The following is an 18,113-nucleotide window of genomic DNA, read 5'->3' as shown; positions in this document are numbered from 1 at the left end:
ATTCATGGCAAACCAGTAACACAGACTAAAAACGCAAAATACCTAGGTGTTATAATAAATGAAAAACTGTCATGGAATCCACATATTGATGAAACTACAAAAAAATCAAACAAAGCATTAGGATTTATTAAAAGAAATTTCTATAAATCAAATAAGAACATAAAACTAAAATGTTATTAACCTTGGTTAGGCCAATAATAGAATATGCATCCTCTGTTTGGGACCACTCAACTCAAGAAAACATTAAGAAACTAGAACAGACACAAAATAGAGCAGTGCGATTCATAACAAACGAATATTCACATTTGACTAGAGTAACACCTTTAGTAAAATCGCTAAATTTAGAAAGCCTTCAGGACAGAAGGCTCAAAAGTAAAGTAGCAATAATACATAAAACACTGAACCATAATCTTCAAATACAAAAACAAAATTTAATAAAAAACTCTGAAAGACACAAAGATAAAGGCACATTCCTCGTCCCATATGCTAGGACAAATTTGTACAAATACTCCTTCTTCCCTAGTGCTATTAGAGCATGGAATGGGTTGCCTGAGCTAGCCAGGAAAACCAGTGACTTGGCAGAATTTAAGTCATTGGTTAATATGCATGACTAAATGCATGACGCGTAGGACGTAATCATCTTCTTTTTTGAAGTAACGTCTGTATTATATAAGAAGATAATAAATATTTAGTACGCGATTCATTACGGCATTGCCTAATGAAAGAATGTTTGCCAGGAAAACTGTAGTCACAGATATAAGGAACTAATATATGTAAAAAATGCTTTTGAAACACAAATTTGAAGGTTAATTTTATTATATAATGAATCAATGGATCTTCTTTTGTATTTTCATGTGTCAAAGTAAAAAACTATACACTAATACTACTAAATTTATAATTCACTTATAATGTCTCAACTCGGTCCATATCGATAACGAGAGGGTAGGGACTCGACATTCACAAGCGTATCCCTAAAATGCTTCAGGAAAATGTCATAGCAGTATTGTCAGCATGTACGATGTTATTAAACACGAAATTTCTAATAGGGCAGATACAAAGGTCGCCTGCTTCTGTAGTCGACGGTTAATGCGGGTGCCATGTGGCCAGCGCAACGACTAACCGCGTATAATTTTCCCAACTAATGTCAGGTACTCATTAAAGTTAGGTAGACCTAAGGACGTCTTAAACATTCCAAATTCAAATCACAGTCTTGACCAACATTTGAACCTGAGATAAACACACAAATGTGTTTGAATGTGTGTTCCCTTCTCTTCTTCATATAAAAACAGTCTCTAACAACTCGTTGCCTTTTTAAAACATGGAAAAAAACAAAATTTTAATTTAACTGGGTAACAATGAAAGCAAAAAAACAACAACATTTTAATTATTTTTAAGCAAAATTTTAGGTATAAATAAATCTTATCTTATCGTATATAATACAGCCGTTACTTCAAAAAAAAAGATGATTACGTCCTACGCGTCATGCATTTAGTCATGCATATTAACCAATGACTTAAATTTTGCCAGGTCACTGGTTTTCCTGGCTAGTTCAGGCAACCCATTCCATGCTCTAATAGCACTAGGGAAAAAGGAGTATTTGTACAAATTTGTCCTCGCATATGAGAAATGGAATGTGCCTTTATCTTTGTGTCGTTCAGAGTATTATATTAAATTTTGTTTTTGTATTTGAAGATTATGGTTCAATATTTTATGTATAATTGCTACTTTACTTTTGAGTGTTCTGACCTGAAGGCTTTCTAAATTTAGTGATTTTACTAATGGTGTTACTCTGGTTAAGTGTAAATATTCGTTTGTAATAAATCTCACTGCTCTATTTTGTGTCTGTTCCAGTTTCTTAATGTTATCTTGAGTTGAGGGGTCCCAAACGGAGGATGCATATTCTTTTATTGGCCTAAACAAGGTTAAAAAACATTTTAGTTTTATGTTCTTAATTGATTTATAGAAATTTCTTTTAATAAATCCTAATGCTTTGTTTTATATATAAATTATAAATATATATATGTTTTTATATGTTTATATATATAACAACTTAGAAAAAAAGCTATACTATTATTTTTTTTATAACAATCCTCTTGTCAAAATGGGAACACATGCAACATTTCTAATGCACTAAAGTTGACTAGAGAGTATAAACTAAAATGTGTCGCAATAAAATTAAACAAAAAAAAAAAACAAAAAACTTGTCACAATTGAAGAAGCAAAACTCTATCAAGGGTATAACACAAACAGAGATATTAGAGAGCAAAGATTATTGTCTGTGCCCGTAAATAAATTAAAATCTGCTAAACACTTCTGGAAACCGGATGGAGGATTCACAGCAATCAAGAAAGAGACCAGCTATATGAAGACCTCTTTATAGTGACGAAAATAAAATGGAACAAATCACGTTGGGCAGGTCACCTCGAAAGAATAACAGAGAACAGAAGAGCAAAAAAAAAATGGAATCGCCCCAGAGGCAGACCATGAGTACATTGGCTTGATGACGTAGAGGCTAATCTACCTCAGTCCGGGTATGGAAACGTAAAGAACATAATAGATCAGACTGGAGAGATGTGCTAAAGCTGGACAGAACTCTCCTTGGGCTGTGGCACCAATGGGAGGAATGATGGATATAAATAAAAGAAATTCGAGCTACTTATTTTTTAAAAATTAAAAGAGTGGTACAAATCTCTTGCAAATATCGAACTTATGAGGAATTTCAAAAGTCATAAACTTCTACAAACTTCTATTGTTAGAGTGTGTTTTTTTATGTCCTTACCCTCCTGAGCGTTGGCATGAAGAAAAGGGTTTTGAATAGTGTCACATCGTAGTGAATTTCTCCTTTCTTCATTTATTTGTGTTGGACCTAAAATGAAAGATGACGATATAGGTAGTAGCATCCATCCTACCACATAACATGACTGATACATCTACAATAGAAACGTCTTTATTCTCACCGTTCATTCATTTATTCGCTCATAATTTCATAATAATGACTAAATTTCCCGTTTGTTGAAGACGATAAAATACAAACGATGTGACCTCTTCTTTAATAAATGAGGCCCAGGCACTGGCGGATCTAGGGGGGGGGGCGTCGGATAGGGTGAATGTTAGTAAAGAAAACGCACAATTTGTATACGAATTTATTAGTTATGTCAATAACATGCAGTAGTTTTTTATATTTCAACCTGTGTTTAGATTACTTCTCCAATTGTTTCACTGTTATTACAAATTTTGTTTTTCAAATTTTATTGTTATTAGTTTGATATAATTCAAATATCAAAATGTCACATGAATTTTATAAGTACATGACAGTTGGTGTGGTGATGTGCCTAGGTCCTTCGTGAAGTTCAGATTACTAACATATAGATATAGCTATGTCTGTCTCTCGAGAAAAAAAAAGTATATTTTTGAAAAGGTGCTTATTAAAAAAAAAATGAAACGCAGTATTCTACTTTAAATATTTATATTTTTGAGACATTAGCATTTTGCTTGCTTAATACTTAAACATGCATTGATAATTACAATATAAAAACAACTTTTTTTTGTTCCCCTCCTTTCTTGTATAGATTAAGGAACGCTCCATCAGACATATGAGGGCTATACATGCCTAAGAATGTAAGAGTCTGACATTTTATGTATGGTTGTGTTTCTAAAACTTTAACTTATGACGCCTTAAACGAAAATATAAAAAAAATAACGCTATTATCCACCTTAAACAGATTAATGAGCGCTGAATTCTGAGTTATTTAAATGCCATTTAATTTCTTTCCTAATATTTACCTCCGATTGTTTCACTGTTATTATTTCCACGATTTTGATTTCTTGAAATAGGCTGCAACTCTTGGTCTGATATAATAAAAAATGTCTTTTATATATAACATATGTCTATATATAACAAAGGGTTTTTATTTAATGGAAAAAAGCAAACGGAAAACTCGCGGTACTAATACTACTAAATTTATAATTCGCTTATAATGTCTCAACTCGGTCCATAACGATAACGAGAGGGTAGGGACTCGACATTCACAAGCGTATCCCTAAAATGCTTCAGGAAAATGTCATAGCAGTATTGTCAGCATGTACGATGTTATTAAACACGAAATTTCTAATAGGGCAGATACAAAGGTCGCCTGCTTCTGTAGTCGACGGTTAATGCGGGTGCCATGTGGCCAGCGCAACGACTAACCGCGTATAATTTCCCCAACTAATGTCAGGTACCCATTAAAGTTAGGTTGACCTAAGGACGTCTTAAACATTCCAAATTCAAATCACAGTCTTGACCAACATTTGAACCTGAGATTGACACACAGACACACACACACATAGATATATGTGAATCTGTTTGAATGTGTGTTCGCTACTCTTCTTCATATAAAAACAGTCTGTAACAACACGTTGCCTTTTTTTTTTAAATGAAAAAAAAATATTTAATTTAACTGGTTAACAATGAAAGCAAAAAAAAAAAAAAAAAACACTTTAATTATTTTAAGCAAAATTTTAGGTATATATAAACATGCTATACTATTATTTTTCTTTTATAACAATCCTCTAGTCAAAATGGGAACACATGCAACATTTCTAATGCACTAGAGAGTATAAACGAAAAGGTGTCGCAATAAAATAAAAAAAAAAAAAAAAACGGATGGAGGATTCACAGCAATCAAGAAAGAGACTAAGCTATATGAAGACCTCTTTATAGTGACGAAAATAAAATGGAACAAATCACGTTGGGCAGGTCACCTCGAAAGAATAACAGAGAACAGAAGAGCAAAAAAAAAATAAAATAAAAAATGGAATCGCCCCAAAGGCAGACCACGAGTACGTTGGCTTGATGACGTAGAGGCAGATCTACCACAGTCCGGGTATGGAGCACAAGATAGATTAGACTGGAGAGATATGGTAAAGCTGGCCAGAACTCTCCTTGGGCTATGGCACCAATGGGATGAATGATGGATTTTAATAAAAGAAATTCGAGCTACTTATTTTAAAAAAAAAAGAGTGGTACAAATCTCTTACAAATATCAAGGAATTTCAAAAGTCTTAAACTTCTACAAACTTGTTTTGCTAATTTGTGTTTTTTTATTTCCTTACCCTCCTGAGCGTTGGCATGATGTAAACGGTTTTGAAGAGTGTCACGTCGTAGTGAATTTCTCCTTTCTTCATTTATTTGTGTTGGACCTAAAATGAAAGATGACGATATAGGTAGTAGCATCCATCCTACCACATAACATGACTGATACATCTACAATAGAAACGTCTTTATTCTCACCGTTCATTCATTTATTCACCCATAATTTCATAATAATGACTAAATTTCCCGTTTGTTGAAGAAGATAAAATACAAACAATGTGACCTCTTCTTTAATAAATGAGGCCCAGGCACTGACGGATCAAGGGGGGGGGCGGCGGAAAGGGTGAATGTTTGTAAAAAAAAACGCACAATTTGTATACGAATTTATTAGTTATGTCAATAACATACAGTAGTTATTTATATTTCAACCTGTGTTTAGATTACTTCTCAACCTTTTGTATGTTGAACGATTTGTTGGGATTTGAAGGTAGCTATGGTATCAATCCCACTCCACCCCCTCCAACATAAACTTTCGAGTGGGGGAGGGGGCGGTCCAATTTATTTATAGTAATCACAGCTTCTTAATGGAATCAATTAAATATCTATATAATTAAAACTTGTTGATATTTTAACCGATCTTTATATTATGTCGTTCCCCTGTTGGCCGATTGGGTGGGGGTGGGCGAATACATCTACTTCCCTTCCCATCTAAATCCTTGAATTGGTGTGGGGGGGGGCGATCCTCCTTTTAATTAGAAATTATAGTTTGTGAACAAAATTAAATGAATTACAATATAATTTTTATATTATGTCGTTACACTTTTGGTATACTAGCCGATTCGATGAGATGGGGGGGGGAGATTGCCTCTACAGCCCTCCCCAATCTAGCCCTCTGAATGGGGGTGGTGGTCCTATTTTTATGGAGAAATAGTAGTTTTTGAACAAATATAGTTGAATATCTATATAATATGAGCTACACATTGATGTTTTAACCCATTTGTATATTATGTCGCACACACACTCTGATCTCAACTTTTATAACTAGTAAATATAAAATGAAAAAGAGTTGTACCAGGTGGGCGGGGCGATACATGCAATCGCCTTCGGCCCATCGGACAAACCAATACTTTTTTTTTTTTGTATTTAGTTTATAAAATAAAAAAAATGTCACTAATAAAATTTATACATGCTATAAGTTAAATTTTTATATCGAAGAATTCGTTAATGCCAATTCAATCATTAGCAGAACTTATAAAAAGGAGGGAGGATTAATGTTTTTACTCTACCGTCCTCTCCCCTTTCCAGACTAAAAGATGACGCTTTTAAAGAAAATAAAAAGTTTATGTAACTGCACACGAATTTATTTTAGTTATTTTAAGAAAGACTTTGTTTTGGAAAATTTAGAATTCATACGAAATTTTTCATTATAAGAGTAACAATTGAGATGACTTCTCAAACCAAATATTATTTTCCTAGTCACCTTTTTCTAACCTTTACTCATACGGATATTTTCTATTGTACAAAACATTTTGAGACTATAACTCACAATATATCCTTGAATTCTGTAAATGCAAAAATATAGAGTAGAATCTAATTGGCCCATTTCATTTCTCGTCCCACTTCCGAAATATATTTGTTTAGAGCTTTAAATTATAGTTCTATAACAAAGCAAAGTAATAAACATGCATATTGAACATAATGTATCACTAAAAAATGTGCTTTTTTTTTTAAATTTTATTTCACAATTTTTTTTTTCGGCGGCGATCATCAAAGTCTTAATCTAAATATGTGGGGTATCAGAAAAATGCGTTTCTGCAGTGAAGAATGCAAAAAAAAAAAAACGCTTTTGGCATCGGGGACTCAATGGGGGAGCTTTTAGCGCTCCCCTAGACCAACTAGCTGTCAAAATAAAGGACTCAACATGGCTGTTTTTTTTTTAATTTTTCGAATATTTTTTTTTTACGTCTGCGATCCTCAAAGCCTTAATCTAAATATGTGCGGTTTCTTATCGGTTTTATTTGCACTGTAGCAAGAAGACCCTTTAAAATCATATTACAATATTTTTCAAGTAAAACATTATGCAAAAGTTCTTTTTTCAATAGGATGAATAATGAGCTGTAGATGTCAGGAGAATGCAATTCTGCAGTGAAGAATGAAAAAAAAAACGCTTTTGGCTTACAACGCTCCCTCAGACCCCTTAGCTGTCAAGAGAAAGGCCTCAACATGCCTTTTTTTTGCCAAAGGTTGAGAAACAGTGCATTTTTTAAAATTCTAATATATATATATATATATATATATATATTTATATGCTGTTGTGACAAGTCGGATTAAGATCTGGCCGTTTTGGGTGTCTAGGGGATTTTATAGTTTGAGAATCCTCACTTTCACATATAAACTACAAGCACAGCGTTATAATGCAGGCAACAAATATCATATTTAGATGTAAAATTATGTACAGTTTATTATACAAAGGATAATTAAAAGGTAAAATACTGTAAAGTTGCTAGGATGGGATCTAGCGTATTTACATGTAGGGACTATCATCATCAGATATTAGAACCAAGTGGTCTGAGTGTCATTAGGCTGGTTGCTTAGCTTTTAGTCCGGTGCTGCACTGGTGAAACGGGTGTGGCTAGTACTGATGCTGTCTGCTGGTGGGCTGGCGTAGTGGCTCCAGGCTCCGGGTGCAGTTCAACGTTGTATGGTTGCAGAGCTAAGCTGCATCTACCAATCAGTCAAGCCAGTGACGAGTCTGTGGCTAGCGTTGTTACTTGGACTCTTGAAGGATGAGTAGAACTGATGTCTGCAGATCTGGTGCCAGCAAATCTGTTATCAGCTTTAGGTTGCTAAGATTTCAGGCGAATGTAGCCTATAGATAAAAGCTGCAACGATATGATGTGATAATAGGCTTAGTCATAATGATAACACTGGGAGGTAGATGCCTTTCCGTGAAGGACATCTTCAGACTGAGGTAGTGAAACTATAAGCTAGTTTCATAAATATCAAAGGGAACTGACAAATGAATATATTGTCCCATCAAGGGAGATAACAATAATAATGGGGACTCTCATAAAGAGAAATAACAAACAGTAGTAAGTGATATATGATAAATAATATAAGTGATGTCAGTTACGGTGAATAGCAAGTACATACATTACTAAGATAAATGAGATGAAAGGGGAAGGGGAGATCCACGTCTGATACTCGCCCATGTCATCACATAAGTAAACATAGAGCATAAGTAAATACATACTCAGTATTAAGACATGTTTACAGAAATGCTTTGATAATTCCCTGCCAAGGAATTAATCAATGATAATGTATTGAGGGCTTGTGCTGAGCACTAATATATCAGAGTTAAATTAATAATAGTTAAAGAGCTAAATACATCTGGTAAGAATTGTAAATAAATTCTAGTCCAGATGGTTTGAACATTTAGCCACAAAAGTCATGATATAAAATATAATTATACAGTAATCTACTTACATTATCCATAATAAAAATTACACACAGGCATATGTACACAAATAATATAGTAAATAATTATATACACATTACTAAGTAAAATGGTTCTCAGGCACTTTACTAAGTTACATACCACCAATCCAAAGTGAAATAAGGGAATGAAAATAGTCTAGAGCTCATACAAGAGATAGATGTGTTCCCTGTCAGCTCTCCAGCGAGAACTAGATCGGACGATGAAGTTTGTCCATATACACGTGGAGAGGGGGGGTGGCGGGAGATAAGTGCAAAGGTGGTCTAAAATATCTGGCGTCTTTGACAAAGAGGCCCTCGCTTGACCGTGACGAGAGTTTCCGGGAGATAGACATTGCGCGAAGGCGCGAGTTGAAAGTCCAGGAATTCTGCCCAGGTGGTCAGGCGGATATGAAGGGGAGATTATCAGAGCTCGGCCAGATCATAGGGGAGATTATACCTTGATAATGGCTAGTGCTAGACGAACAGCGCTGCCCGAGGCGTTGAGTTGAATGGGCACTTTGTAGTGACCAGCCGCTCCCGAGATAGATAGAGGGAGTGTACTCTTGTCAAGAGTCGAGTGTGGCGCGTGTCAAGGTGGGGATAGTAAAATGTGGCATCGCTGCCATAGGGGGTGGGGGTTGGATTGAAGGGGTGGTGGCTGTGTTTTTAGCGCTTGATCGCTAAATTAGTGCAATTGATGATTAATAGCGAGTAAATAAATTAATTAAATGCTTAGACCTGAGTGATATCTTGAGTGAGCTAAAACGGTTCGTCACAGCTGTACGCTTTTTTTATGCTTAGGGTTGGGGTTTAATGGGCGTTAGGGTTTGAAACAAAATGCCCCCCCCCCCGCTATTGGGCCCAGGACAACTAAGCCATATTCAAGATCGAAACAGCAGTGGTTACATTCACTAAAGTTATTTTTTTTTAATTCAACTATCTATCTGACAGCCGACATTTTGATGTCTAAAGTACAACAACAACAACAACAAAAAAACGCTTCTGCCCACTTGAAACAGCTTTAAAAGCGCTGAATTCTCAGTTTTTCTTATTTAAATTCCATTAATTTCTTTCGCAAGTCTTACCTCTGAATGTTTCAAGAACGTTAGTATTTCCATGATTTTGATTTCTTGGAGGAGGCTGCCACTCTTGCTCTGATGTAATTAAAAAATGTCTTTTACATACACATCATATATATATAGCAGGGCTTGTGCTGAGCACTAAAATATATATATATATATATATATATATATATATATATATATATATATATATATATATATATATATATGGCTCCTTTTGTCTCGAAAGGCAATACATATAAACGTCTCATTCTCCTTCCCTCTAACAAAGTGTTTTAAAATCAATGAAAAGAGTTTGTAAAAGAAAGCTTCATCTTTTCTTAATACTGTTTGCTTTATGCTGCCTAGCGTAAAAAACTCGTGGTACTAAATTTATCATTTGCTTCCAAATTCTAGCCTGACCGAGTGAGGTACGAACGAATTTTTATATCGCTCTGTTCTTGTCTTGATTGACAGAAGTCGCCCACTTCGCAACGACCTGACGTAGTTCTGATGGAGCAGGTGGCCGTTGTCTTCCAAGATTTTATTCGATTATTTTCCATAGACACTTTTGTTCAAAAAGTTCCTTTAAATATGGTAATGTTTTGAGAGTAATGGTGCGAAGCATTGATTGAAGATTATAGATTGACAGTGTTATAGTCATTCTAAGCATATACACTGTTTTAATAAGCACAACATTTCTAATAGGGCAGATGCAAAGGTCACCTCCTTCAATGGCAGACGGTTGCCATGTGGCCAGTACAATGACCACCCGCCCATAGCCTAATTTACCCAACTAATTTAAGGTACCCATGCTCCAGGACGCCTTAAACATCCTGAAATTTATATACACAGTCTTCACCAATATTTGACCCTGAGACTGACACACACAAACACTCACATACACACACATGTACATATATATATATATATATATATATATATATATATATATATATATATATATATATATATATATCATGGGTGGGGGGGGGTGGGGGGGGATTTTTTCTCCCCGCCCCCCCCCCCCATCCCCGAGAAGAAAAAAATTAATAGCATTAACAACATATATGTGTGTGTACATGATCTTTATTACATTCTGACCCTTCATTCTTTCGAAAGATGTTTATTATGCTCTACAATGTTTCTTCCTGGAGTTAGTGGAAAAATTGTACTCCCCGCCATTCATAGCAATGGGATCTGGGGGGGGGGGGGGCGCTTGGTATGGAAAGCCAACAAAATGAATGTTCTGAGGTATCTGCAGTAAATTTTCCTGCTATTAAAAAGTTTTATTTCAAAAACCTCAAATGCTATTCTCACATCCTTACTGGCATTAAGTTGTACTAGGATGTCATCGCAACCCTTAAGTATGCGTAATTCATTTTGTCGGAGAACATGTCCGCAAACCTCATGCGACGCTCTGTCATAACCTTACTAAGGGGTTGACTCCCTATTCGGCATAGGATTTCCTTGATTTAGACCCGATCTCTATAAATGACTCCTAAAATCTATCTTAGCCATCTTTGTTGAGCCACATTTAGTGTTTTCAATTTCGACAGATGACTTTTCAAAGCACTTTATTAATGGAGCCCCGCCACTGGTAGAAATGTGTAGCCTCTCTTAAATGCGCTCTTGGAATTAGGTGACTGTAGTTTGCATTAGATTTTATATCGAAAAGGGAAGTTTTATCGTCAATATCATCTGTTGTGGATTTTAAACTAAAAATTCTTTTTTTTTTTTTTAAATTCAAAACCCCATTTAGCTATATTCATAGTATTTGGTAACTGTAGTTTGCTTTATAATTTTTTTGTAACTCAAAACCATCTGGAGGGGTTTTAAACTTTTAAGAAACGCAAACTGTAGGAGAGGGGTTTAAACTCAAAACCCCCAATTGGCTTGGCTTGGCTACGCTCAAATAATTTTTGTGTGTAATTTGCTTTTTTTACATTAAAGAGGTTCTTTTTTTAGCATCGAACCCCGCTGAAAGGGGGTTTGAACTCAAAACCCCTTTGACTACACTCATAGAATTTTGAGTGTATAATTTGCTTTGTTTTTAATATTAAAGAAGTATTTTTTACCTTCAAACCCCGCTAAAAGGGGTTTAAACCCAAAACTGAGTCGAAACCCATTTACCTACGCTCATAACATTTTGAGTGCGTAATTGGATTTTTTTTTATATTGAAAAGGTATTTTTTAGCTTCAAACCTTACTGAAGAGGAGGGGAGGGGGGGGGGTTCAACTCAATAACTTTAGGCTACGCTCATAGAATTTTGAGTGTGTAATTTGCTTTTTTTTTATATTGAATAGGGGGTTATAAAATCAAAATCTTCCTTAACTGTGCTCTTGGAATTTGGGGATAGTCGTTTCCTTTTTTTTTCTTTTGTTATTTGAAGAGAAGGATTTAACTGCAAAAAACCCTGATAAGGGGTTTTAAACTCTAAACCCGCTGGTAGGGAGTTTTAAAATCAAAACCCCCTGATAGAGGTTTTGAACTCAAACCACCCTGGTAGGGGATTTTAAACTAAAAGCCCCCTGATAGGGGTTTTAAACTCAACCCCCCCCCCCCCCGTGTAGGGGATTTTAAACTCAAAACCCCTTGGCTGCGCTGGGGCAAGAGATGGCATAGTATTAAAATGTCATTCAAAATAAACAAAATCAAAGCAAAAAATCAATTACTAAATTCCGATCCCCCCCTTTTGGGGGGGATTTCATTTCGGGGGGGGGGGGTTTGAACCCCAAGAACCCCCCCTGGCTACGCCCATGATATATATATATATATATATATATATATATATGTATGGGTGTGGGTGTGTGTAAATGTGCTTGAATGTGTGTTTGAATGTGTGTTTGAATGTGTGTTTGAATGTGTGTTTGAATGTGTGTTTGAATGTGTGTTTGAATGTGTGTTTGAATGTGTGTTTGAATGTGTCTTTGAATGTGTGTTTGAATGTGTGTTTGAATGTGTGTTTGAATGTGTGCTTGAATGTGTGCTTGAATGTGTGTTTGAATGTGTGTTTGAATGTGTGTTTGAATGTGTGTTTGAATGTGTGCTTGAATGTGTGTTTGAATGTGTGTTTGAATGTGTGCTTGAATGTGTGTTTGAATGTGTGCTTGAATGTGTGTTCGCTACTCTTCTTAATATAAAAACAGTCTCTAACAACTCGATGACCTTTTTTTAAACATGAAAGAAAAAAAGAAATTTTAATTTAAACGCAAAAGAAAGATAGCCACTGAATTCTTTTTGAGGTAAATTATATGTATAAGCAAAATTCTATCAAGAATATAACACATATTAGGGAGCAAAGATTATTTTCTGTGCCCGAAAAAAACAAATGCTAATTTCTCAGAAAAATGTATGTTGACATACATGAAGAAACCGGATTGAGGATTTGCACGAACTACGAAATAGACCAGCTATACGAAGACCCCTCCTTAGGGACGGAAATAAAAGGGAACAGATGACGTTGGGCAGGTCATACCAAAAGAATGCCAGAGAACAGAGGAGCAAAAACCAAAAGGCATCGCCCCTAAGGTAGACCACGGGCACGGTGGCTTGATGACGTAGAGGCAGATCTACAACAGCTAAAAGTCCGGATATGGAGATGAAAAGCACAAGATAGATCAGAATGGAGAGATGTGCTAAAGCTGGCCAGAACTCTCCTTGGGCTGTGGCACCAATGGGATGAATGATGGATAAATATAAATGAATTACTACTTATTATAAAACATTAAGACGGTTAAACACATCTCTTACAAATATCGAGCATATGTATGTCTACAATATTCTACAAACTTGTATTGCTAGAGTGTGTTTTTTATGTCCTTACCCTCCTGAGCGCTGGCATGATGTAAACGGTTTTGAAAAGTGTCACGTCGTAGTGAATTTCTCCTTTCTTCATTCAGATTTGTTGGGCCTAAAATGAAAGATGACGATATAATAAGTATCATCAATTCTACCACACATGACTGTTACATCTACAAAAAAAAATTGTCTCTGACCATTCATTCATTCGTTCGCTCATAATTAAATAATAATCACAATTTTTTCCTTTTGCCAAAGACAAACAATGTCATATTCTTTACTAACTAAAGTCTAGGAAAAATAAGCCATATTCAAGTTGGAAACAGCAGCGGTTAAATTAACTAAAATGTATTTTCTATTCCAATTCTCAACCAACTATCTATTTGAAAGGCGACATTTTGATGTCTTAAGTTCAAAACAAGGGTCAGTGTATCTGCAAGAGCCTCGAAGCGATTCTTTAGTTTCAATAAGAATTGTGCTGCAATATTGCAGTCTTTGAGTTTGTCTACATTAAATGGGCGGGGTCGTGTGGCTCGTTTTGGTTGGCGTTTCAGTCGGAGCTTACATTTTCCACTGACAAGGTAGTGGTCTGAGCTAATATCCGCTCCTCTGCGGGTCCGCACGTCTAATAGAGATGATTTCCATCGTTTGGAGATCGCAAATGTAATATATCTCGTTGAAAGTCTCTCCATTTGGTGATCGTCATGTTTTGTGTGTATTTGTTTGTGCTTAAAAAATGTGTTTCCAATTGAAAGGCTGTTGGATGCGCAGAAAGAAACCAGCGCTCGCCATTATCACTGAGGAAAGCGCAATCAGTGACGTCCTCGTATAACTTGGCGTCACATCTTCATGGAGGAACTCAGAACAGTGGACACCAGGTGAGAGGAGGCTTCAGACATTGCCAGTGACAGATCTTTATGGAAATAGCTTGCCGCCTAATGCGCCGAACGGCGCGGGAGGACCTAAGTCAGTAAGTCTAAGTAAGTAAGTACAAAAAAATAAATCCTTCCGATTCAGCATATATGAACACATTATATTTTTTTGGTGCGTAACTGATTTAAGTTCGTGCTGGGCTCGTTTCGATGAAAAGTATAGTTCGGGTTCGGTTCCGTCAGATCTTAAGTTTGGTTTTTTGGTCGGTTCGATGTTACGAAATTATATAATAGCAAAACCTACGTACATACCATGATGTTCAATTTGGAATAGAAATAAATAAGATATATGTATTGAAGAGGGTCATGTTGTAGGGAATTTCCCCTTTCTTCAAGTTCAGTTCATTTGGATATGATATGTAAGATGTAATTCTAAAAAGCCTAATCCCACAACCATTAAACAAACTGGGACTCGAGCATTAAATTAGGTTGTGACCGAGCGTTGCATGAGGTTTGTCCTCCCACGATGACCCGACTACATTGCACGGACAGAGTAGCCCCGAGAAACTAGAACGGACAAATTAGCCCCGGGAAACTAGAACTGACCAATTAGCCCCGACTAAATAGCGCCGACGAAATAGCTCAGAATAAATATTTTGAGCTTTAATTTTATCATTATTTTCTTGTCATTTTGCTGTAAACAGTTCAGATATAGTAAAATATGCATATGCAAACATAACACAATAAGCAAAAATAAATAATTTCAATATCTATATATATATACCATTCTCTTCATGGCTCGAGAGTTTGGACGAGATAAAGTAAAGGAAAGATCACTCTTTTATTTCTGCGGATAGAGTTAACCCACGAAAAAACAAGCGATTGGGGAGCACAAGTAGTATTCACCCGTCACTACGGATGGCTGCCTGGTCGTGCGGTGTGTAGTGATGGGAACTAAACTAAATTTTTTTAGTTAAACTAAAACTAAGTTTGAACTAAAAAAAAGTAATTAAACTTTTATTTAATCACAAATTGAAAAAAATAGTTAAACTAAACTAAGAAACTTTAGTTAAACTTTTACAAACTATTTGACCTTTTTTAAGGACGACACAGACAAACATGAAAAATATAAAACACAACCAATCTCTTTAGCAAAATGTAATAAACATTTATTTGTGCACATGAAAAAAGATTTAAATGTCTTTATGGGATAGATGTAGATCTTAATAGAATCACTAGAATGATACTATTATAGAAAGAAATTAGAAGTAATTGTCCAAGTTCTAATATAAGTTACCTTTAGAAGTAATGATAAATCTGCATGTTGACTCTCTAACTAACTCTAGATTCTAGAATATTCTGGATCTAATATCTTCTACAAAACGAAATGATCAGAAATATAATCTGGATCTAGAATTAGATCTAGCTACTAGACCTAGATCAAATAATTAATATTTTACTCTAAAAATAATCTAAGAAATACTAGTTACTACTACTACTACTAGATCTAAAATCTAGTAGATATCTTAGTAACTCTAGATCTAGAGATTTTAGATTATTATAATTATGATTATAACTAGATATGGTTATTTAGATCAATACTCTAGTAGATAATACTAGATCTAGATCTAATAGATCTAGATAGTAGATATAAGTATAATTATAATAGAAGTAGATGTAGATCTAGTCTAGATTTAGTTAATTTAGTAGTGAGGACTATTATTAATATTATACTCATTATAGATTTATCATCTATGCATCTTAAGTCTTAGTATAATAAGTAATCTAGATATATCTAGATCTAATCTAGACTCTAATTCTAGAATAGTAGAATAAACTAATAGATCTAGTCTAATAAAGTAAAGTAATATATATTTCAATTAATAGGTCTAGGTTAATTATTATTGACTTATAATTTTGAATTTACATCTAGATGTAAGACTACTAAGAGTTAGACTCTACTTAAGACTAAGAGACTAAAATAATTAAATATAGACTATTATGACTATAGATCTAATAGTAGTAATAGACTAATACTACTAGACTAGTCGTCACTAGACTCTTAACTCTAGATCTATCTAGTAAAAAGTTTTAAAATAAAAAGAGTCGACATTTCTTCTAGATCTATAGTAAAGCAAAATTCTTTGTCTGCAGCTATATGGGAACACACTGGTGTTTAATAAGAAGCAGCAAAATGTAGCTCTATAGAAGCAAGGAATTATTAGGATTTATCAAGCAGCGAAACTTGCTAGAAATATAATGAACACGTTTATTTTTCTCGCCTTTCAAATACCTTGAATTGGCGGGAATAGTGGCCATTATAGGGTAAAGGTCAAAAGGCTTTCAAGTGACCTGTGCACCCTCTAGTTTATTCTCCTCTCTATAATTCATTATATATAGTCTCCAAATTACATAGATCTAAATATTTATTGGTATGTATGTTAAAAAAGTTTGTAAAATTTGTAATTAAACTTTTTAGTTTGTAACTAAAAAAAAATAATTAAACTAGGATTTTAAATAAACTTTTTTTTTTTAATTAAACTTTGGCCTTAACTAATTTTTTTTAGTTAAACTAAAAGTTAGCAACTTTTTAGTTAACTTTTGCCCATCACTAGCGGTGTGCATGTTGGACTGTCGTTTGGATTTATCGATAGTCCCGGGTTCAAACCCTGCCCGCTCCCATCCCCCTTCATCCTGCGGAAGGTTTGGACTAAAAAGAAAACTATCTTAAACTCTGAAGGAACATCCGAAACATGTAAAACATTTTACAAACAAACATTTTACAAACACTAAATAGCAGCGCCGGACTTAACCATTGTGACCAAGAAGTCATGGAAAAAGAATAAGTAATCTACTATGTATATCTATGTAAATAGCATGGTCGGACTTAACCATCGTGGGGCCCTATGCGAAACGGATTTCGCTGGGCCAAGTTTGGGTAGGGAAGTGGATTATAAGTAAAGTTTAATAGTTTGTATTAGAAAATAAACTCGCTTATGCATTTTATTCATTCTTTACTACATACATAATTACTTTACAAGCCTGCGTATAGCAAATTCATACAGTATATCACAATAATTATGTTTCCTACATAGATCACGCTCAATAGTATGAATTACCAAATGTTTCAATCTATCTTCGAGAATTGTTGACCTCAAATAATTTTTCATTAGTTTGAGGCGCGAAAAGCTTCTTTTACCATATTCCCAATTACGGCTAATGCATAATGCCTTTTTTATTTATCGCGCGAAGGATTAGCGTTTTCCATATTGAATGACACCCCAAAATGACAATTTTTGTCTATATTTTTCCCTATATTTTAAGGACTTTTTCGTATATTTTACAATTTCGGGAGATTTCCAGGAGCTCTTAATAAATCGACAGGAGTTTAATTAAATAATTTATACCTTGAATTAGCGTGGGTCTTATGAAAGTGCGGGTCCTATGAAAGTGCGAGGTCCACTGCGGTCGCATAGGCTGCAGCAACCTAAGGCCGGCCCTGTAAAATAGTGGCGTATGCTACGTCGTCGGTCGACTAGTTTATCTTATTCGCTTCCATACATATCAGATTTTCGAAATGAGTTTCAAAATGTTAAATTGTATACAATGTCACGTAGAAAGTACAAGAAACTCCATCAGTGACTTGTTTTATTACATCGGCAATATAGCTGCAAGTCGTCTGTTAAGTTGAAGAAACCCAGCTATAAAGAGGCTGCAGACAGAAGATCTCTGTGGAAACAGCTTGCCGCCAAATGCGCCAAACGGCACTGGAGGATGTAAGTTTAATTTGATTACAGAGCGGATGATGAAAACATTAAATATTTATA

General features: G+C 34.9%; 1 protein-coding gene across 29 annotated transcripts in view; it reads right to left on the bottom strand.

Moving 5' to 3' along the window:
• Positions 1 to 18,113, bottom strand: part of LOC106074315 (uncharacterized) — a 135,875-nt gene that overhangs the window by 67,790 nt on the left and 49,972 nt on the right. For 24 of the 29 annotated variants that reach the window (XR_008774599.1, XR_008774600.1, XM_056009558.1 and 21 more), the window contains exons 19-23: positions 13,440 to 13,526; positions 9,637 to 9,705; positions 5,095 to 5,181; positions 3,784 to 3,849; positions 2,780 to 2,866 (exon numbers count right to left, since the gene is read on the bottom strand). Coding sequence is in view for 27 of the 29 variants with exons in the window: in XM_056009558.1 (XP_055865533.1) it covers positions 2,780 to 2,866; positions 3,784 to 3,849; positions 5,095 to 5,181; positions 9,637 to 9,705; positions 13,440 to 13,526 (396 nt within the window). In the remaining 2 variants the exon portion in view is untranslated. The remainder of the gene's footprint in view (positions 1 to 2,779; positions 2,867 to 3,783; positions 3,850 to 5,094; positions 5,182 to 9,636; positions 9,706 to 13,439; positions 13,527 to 18,113) is intronic. The other 5 variants (XM_056009571.1, XM_056009573.1, XM_056009583.1 and 2 more) reach the window with 3 other exon arrangements.

Source organism: Biomphalaria glabrata, chromosome 14 (assembly GCF_947242115.1).
Source record: "Biomphalaria glabrata chromosome 14, xgBioGlab47.1, whole genome shotgun sequence".
Lineage (NCBI taxonomy): Eukaryota > Metazoa > Mollusca > Gastropoda > Planorbidae > Biomphalaria > Biomphalaria glabrata.
Note: the sequence above shows the minus strand (reverse complement) of the source record. Positions and strands in the feature narration are given on the sequence as shown.